The sequence below is a fragment of the Haliaeetus leucocephalus genome, unplaced genomic scaffold (genome assembly GCF_000737465.1).
Source record: "Haliaeetus leucocephalus isolate CR32 unplaced genomic scaffold, Haliaeetus_leucocephalus-4.0 Scaffold218, whole genome shotgun sequence".
Lineage (NCBI taxonomy): Eukaryota > Metazoa > Chordata > Aves > Accipitriformes > Accipitridae > Haliaeetus > Haliaeetus leucocephalus.
This window is the reverse complement of record NW_010972654.1, coordinates 512014-516743: the sequence shown is the minus strand read 5'-3', so window position 1 is coordinate 516743 and position 4730 is coordinate 512014. Positions and strand designations below refer to the sequence as shown.

The 4730-nt window shown below is 67.4% G+C and overlaps 2 protein-coding genes across 3 annotated transcripts in view; both read right to left on the bottom strand.

The window, feature by feature from the left end:
* The window catches only part of LOC104831322 (cytochrome c1, heme protein, mitochondrial), a 1785-nt gene extending 1431 nt beyond the window's left edge, over positions 1-354 (bottom strand). The window contains exon 1 of the mRNA XM_010566821.1: positions 148-354. Within this exon, the coding sequence (XP_010565123.1) occupies positions 148-354 (207 nt within the window). The remainder of the gene's footprint in view (positions 1-147) is intronic.
* A 272-nt stretch (positions 355-626) lies between these two features.
* The window catches only part of GPAA1 (glycosylphosphatidylinositol anchor attachment 1), a 4161-nt gene continuing 57 nt past the window's right edge, over positions 627-4730 (bottom strand). The window contains exons 2-13 of one of the 2 annotated variants that reach the window (XM_010566796.1): positions 4487-4592; positions 4200-4379; positions 3993-4104; positions 3769-3916; positions 3259-3360; positions 2959-3155; positions 2004-2200; positions 1768-1921; positions 1596-1679; positions 1327-1523; positions 1069-1239; positions 627-927 (exon numbers count right to left, since the gene is read on the bottom strand). In XM_010566796.1, the coding sequence (XP_010565098.1) occupies positions 684-927; positions 1069-1239; positions 1327-1523; positions 1596-1679; positions 1768-1921; positions 2004-2200; positions 2959-3155; positions 3259-3360; positions 3769-3916; positions 3993-4104; positions 4200-4379; positions 4487-4560 (1860 nt within the window). In that variant the 5' untranslated portion in view covers positions 4561-4592 and the 3' untranslated portion in view covers positions 627-683. Of the gene's footprint in view, positions 928-1068; positions 1240-1326; positions 1680-1767; positions 1922-2003; positions 2201-2958; positions 3156-3258; positions 3361-3768; positions 3917-3992; positions 4105-4199; positions 4380-4486; positions 4593-4730 lie in introns of both variants that reach the window. The other variant, XM_010566795.1, reaches the window with a different exon arrangement.

Genomic DNA, 4730 nt, shown 5'->3' with positions numbered 1-4730 from the left:
CCCGCGCCAGCGGCCGCCGAAGGACGACATGGCGGCCTGGGGAGAAACGGGGAAGAGGGGGTACAGCCGTCAGGGACCGGGGACACCGGGCAGGGAGTCGGGGCCCCCCGTTCCCCTCCCGGTGACCTTCGCGGACCCGGGGCTCACCGGGGCGGGCGCCGTCCGGACCCGCGGCAGGAGGAGGCGGCCGTAGGGCCGCAGCGGGAGGCTCCGCACCGCCGTGACCGCCGCCATCGCCGTCCCGTTCTTCCCGGCGGCCACCGCGCCCGCCGAGGTCGAGGGGGACGCTGGACCGGACCGCCCCGGATGTGGCGTCCGCGCCCTGACGTCACCCGCCAGCGGAAGCGACGTCATACACCCGCTCCCACAATTTCACATTCTACCCCCCCCCACCCCCCCTCTCAACAGACCGGCTCCGCTCCCGTCCCGGCTCCGTCTTTATTGCACCGTGCAGCCCGCCCCCCCGATACAGACCGAGCACCGCAGCCCCCCGCCCTGCCTCGAACGGGGGGGGGTCCCCACTGGCAGCACCCCCCCCTCCAGGGCAGGACCCGCTGCCACCCCGGGGGGGCTCAGCCGGGGCCAGCGTCCCTGTCCCCTGGAAATGGGGACGTCACCCCCGCCAGCCCCCCTGTCCGTCCGTGTGTCCGTCCACATCCGGGGGGCCGCAGGGGGGGAGCCCCTCACTTCCAGAAGAGAACGTTCCAGAGCAGCAGCCAGCAGGGATAGACGCAGAGGGCGAGGAAGGGGAAGAGGAGGGAGCCGTAGAGGTGATGTTGGAGCAGCCCCTCGGCCACGGCCGCCAGGAAGAGCTGCCAGCCCTCCGCTGCCGCTGCCGGCGCCTCCACCAGCTCCCGCTGCAGGAAGATGCCCAGCAGCAACGTGACGGCCGGCGTGGCCAGCACCAGCAACGCCGCCAGCAGCACCCTGCTGGCGAGGGGCACGGTCAGCCGCCGCAGGGACTGGGCAGAGACACCTCCCCCGCCTCCCTCCTCGCCACCCCCCCCGGCATCTCCCCCCGCCCCACCATCGGAGAGGGGGTCCCGGCCCCCCGCGGCGTTCACTCACTTGGGACCAGTGGGCCGGACGGCGGCGGCGGCGGGCACCATGGTGGCGGCCAGGAGGAAGCCGAGGGAGAAGTTGAGGAGGGCGAGGCAGCCCAGCTGGACGGCCAGGTACAGCAGCGCGAGCAGCTTCAGCGTCATCCAGCTCCGGTCGCTGCCGCCGCCTGCCAGCACCCTGCGGGGACGAGGGGGGACACGCTCAGCCCCCCACGGTCATGGGGCGATGGCACCCCATGGACACCCCCCCTCCCTCCCCCGGCACCTGTGGGTGTTGTGGGGTAGGGCCATGCCGGCCACGTAGATGGCGATGACGGTGAGCACCACGGCCTCCGACTCGGAGACAGGGAAGTGCTGGGTGGCTACATGCTGGCCCAGCACCGGCAAGAAGTACAGAGCGAGGCCGGCGGCGTGGCAGATGAGCAGCGGCGGCACCAGCACCAGTAAACCGGGACGGGACTCCTGCGGAAAGGCAGGGGTGAGGATGGCGGGAGTGGGCGGTGGGGGGGCCGTGGGGAGGGGAAGGGCCCTGACCTCCCCTGTCGCGTGGTCGCCATCCCAGAGCCGCTCGGCGCTGCCCGTCTCGCACTTGCTCAGCTTCATCCAGAGGTCCAGGGCGTAGGGAGGGTCAGGGAAAGGAGCGGAGCGGGTTTGGCCGCCCCTTGCCCACCTCCCAGCCCCCCCACCCCCCTGCCCGAAAGGATATCTTGAGGACCAGGACGAGGATGAGGAAGCCGAAGGCTGGCATGTAGACGCCGATGGAGACGAAGCGGGACAGGGAGGGCAGGAGGTAGAAGAAATAGGACTGGTGCAGCCGCTCCAGCAGGTTGTTGAGTTTCCGAAACATCCCCTCCAGCGTCCTGCGGGGACCGCACATGGCAAAGAGAGGGGGAAGGCTGCACCTTCCCCGCCCCCTCCTGCCCCCGCCGGCCCCCCACTTACTTGCCGACGGTGGTCATGTCGTACTTGTACTGGCGGAAACTATTGATGCCGCGGAGGGTGATGGCCTCGATGTGGTAGCGGAGGAAGAGGCCGTGGTCACCGCGGGGCCGCCCCGAGGCCTGGGCCAGCACCATCAGCAGCAGCGTCTGCAGGCTGTGGGCATAGGCGGGCAGCGAGTCCCAGTCCGAGCGCTGCAGCTGTGGGGAGAGAGCCCATCCCGTCGGGTCACGGAATCACAGAGTCATTGAAATTGGAAAAGACCCTCGAGATCCTCTAGTCCAACCATGAACCCAACACTGTCAAGTCCACCACTAAACCATGTCCTGAATCGCCACCTCTGTGTGTCTTTTGAATACCCGGGGGGATGGTGACTCCACCACTTCCCTGGGCAGCCTGTTCCAGTGGTTGACAACCCTTTCAGTGAAGAAATTGTTCCTAATATCTAATCTAAACCTCCCCTGGCACAACTTCAGGCCGTTTCCTCTTGTCCCATCACTAGTTACTCGGGAGAAGAGACCGAACCCCACCTCGCTACAATCTCCTTTCAGGTAGTTGTAGAGAGCAATAAGGTCTCCCGTCGGCCTCCTTTTCTCCAGGCTGAACACCCCCAGCTCCCTCAGCCGCTCCTCAGAAGTATTGTTCTCTAGATCCTTCACCAGCTTCGTTACCCTTCTCTGGACATGTTCCAGCACCTCAATATCTTTCCTGTAGTGAGGGGCCCAAAACTGAACACAGTGTTCGAGGTGCGGCCTCACCAGTGCCCAGTACAGGGGGACAATCACTTCTCTAGTCCTGCTGGCCACACGATTTCTGACACAAGCCAAAATGCTCTTGGCCTTCTTGGCCACCTGTGAAATCCTGGTCCTGTGGGACAGCAGCTTGCCCCGAGGCCAGGCTGGGGGCCATGTGTCCCAGGAGGTTGCTGTGGGCCGGGTTCGGCCCTGGCCAGGCTCACCTTTCCCTGGATGGTGCAGAGCAGCCCGTTCTTCTGGCAGAAGGCGTGGAAAAGGTTGAGGAGGTCAAGGTTGGGCAGCTGCCCATTCAGCCCCTCTACTGCCACGTCGAAGCTGGTGACCACGTCACTGCTCAGCTCCAGTGAGATGGCCGCCTGGATGGCCCCTGCCCGGCCCAGCGTCCCCGAGGACTGCACCTCTGCAGGCACCGCACCACATCAGCACCGCCGCCGGCCCCTCGGCACGCCAGCACGGCTGGGGAACAACCACAGCGCCCTCCCCGCCCCGAGCCAAAGCCTCACCAGTGATGTTGACGTCATGGTAAGCCTCCAGCCAGGCCTCCATGCCCAGCAGGTCGTGCTCATTCACCAGGAAGATGATGTCCTTCGCCCAGTAGATCTGGCCTGAAGGCAACAGAGTGGCTGCAGCAGCATGGTTGCTGCCCCAGCAAAGCCTGGCACAGTCCCAGCAAAGCCCAGTCCCTGCCTTGGCAAAGCCCAGCACAGTCCCAGCAAAGCCTGGTCCCTACCCTGGCAAAGCCCAGTCCCTGCCCCGGCAAACCCTGGCACAGCCCTGGCAGGACCTGCTGCCTGTGCTGCCCTCCAGAAAAGCCGGGGCCCCCCGGGACTGTGGCAGGTGGGTACCCAGCACTCCCACCCCTTGCATCCCCACTGGGCAGGGACCTGCCCAGGGATGGGGATGCTCAGCACCCCAGGAGACCCTCCAGCCCCCACCAGGCATCGATCCACAGCCCCCCGAGACAGTGCCAGGCTGCAGGAGGGGCTGCCGAGCCCCCTGCGCTGGGGCCTTACCTCGGAAGTAGGAGGCGAGGGCCAGCATCAGCCCCACAGCCTGGTTGTTGTGGGGCCCCTCGCTGCAGGGCACACTCAGCACCAGCGACTCGGTGCTGGCAGCACGCGGCGCCCGCAGGATCCCATAGACATTCGTGCCCTTCACCATCTGCCGAGAGAAAGAGGGGGCTCGGGGAGGGGGCGGGCCGAGCCGGGGTAGGGGGGACTGCGAGGCCGGTACATACGTATCGCTCTCGGGTCTCATCGGGGAAGGGCAGCGTGCGGGAGAAGGGCTGCCTGTGCACCTCCAGCCCCAGGTTCCACATGGTCTTCTCCAGCCAGGCCACCGGCATGCCCCTGTGGAGCGGGAGAGGTGGGATGGACCCCCCTCCCTCAAAATCCCTGGGGGTCACCCCCTAAATGAGCGATACCCCCAAGTCCCTTGCTCTCACCCCGCTTTCTTCTTGTGGCCGGCAAACTCCCGGGCGTAGGAGAGGGCCCTCTCACCAAAGAGGAACTGCTCCTCCACCATGGTGGAGCCCATGGCATTCTCCGACATGTAGGTGCGGGGGGCAAGGGGCTGGAAGGCCAAGGCCAGAAACCAGCCCAACCCCGCCACATAGCTCAGGGTGCTGCGGGAGAGGAGAAGGGGTGTCAGGGAGGGGGTCACCCCCTGGCAGCGGGTGCCAGGAGGTACCCCAGCCCCGGGGTAGCCCCCCTGACCCCCCTTGGCACTCACCAGAGCGGGGTGTTGAGGCGCAGGACGAGGCGGGAGAGCGCCCGCCGGCAGTGGGGGTCCGACAGCAGCCCCATGGCGGGGGCTAGGGGCTGCTGAGCCTGGGCTGCTGGCGGGGGGGGGAAGCGGGTAGATGGGGTCCCCAACGGCACAGGGAGGGGGCTGGCCCCACGGGCACCCCTTGCCCGGGGCTGCCCAGCGACCCAGCCAGCCCCCCCCCCCTCCCCGGGCCCCCCATGCACCCCCC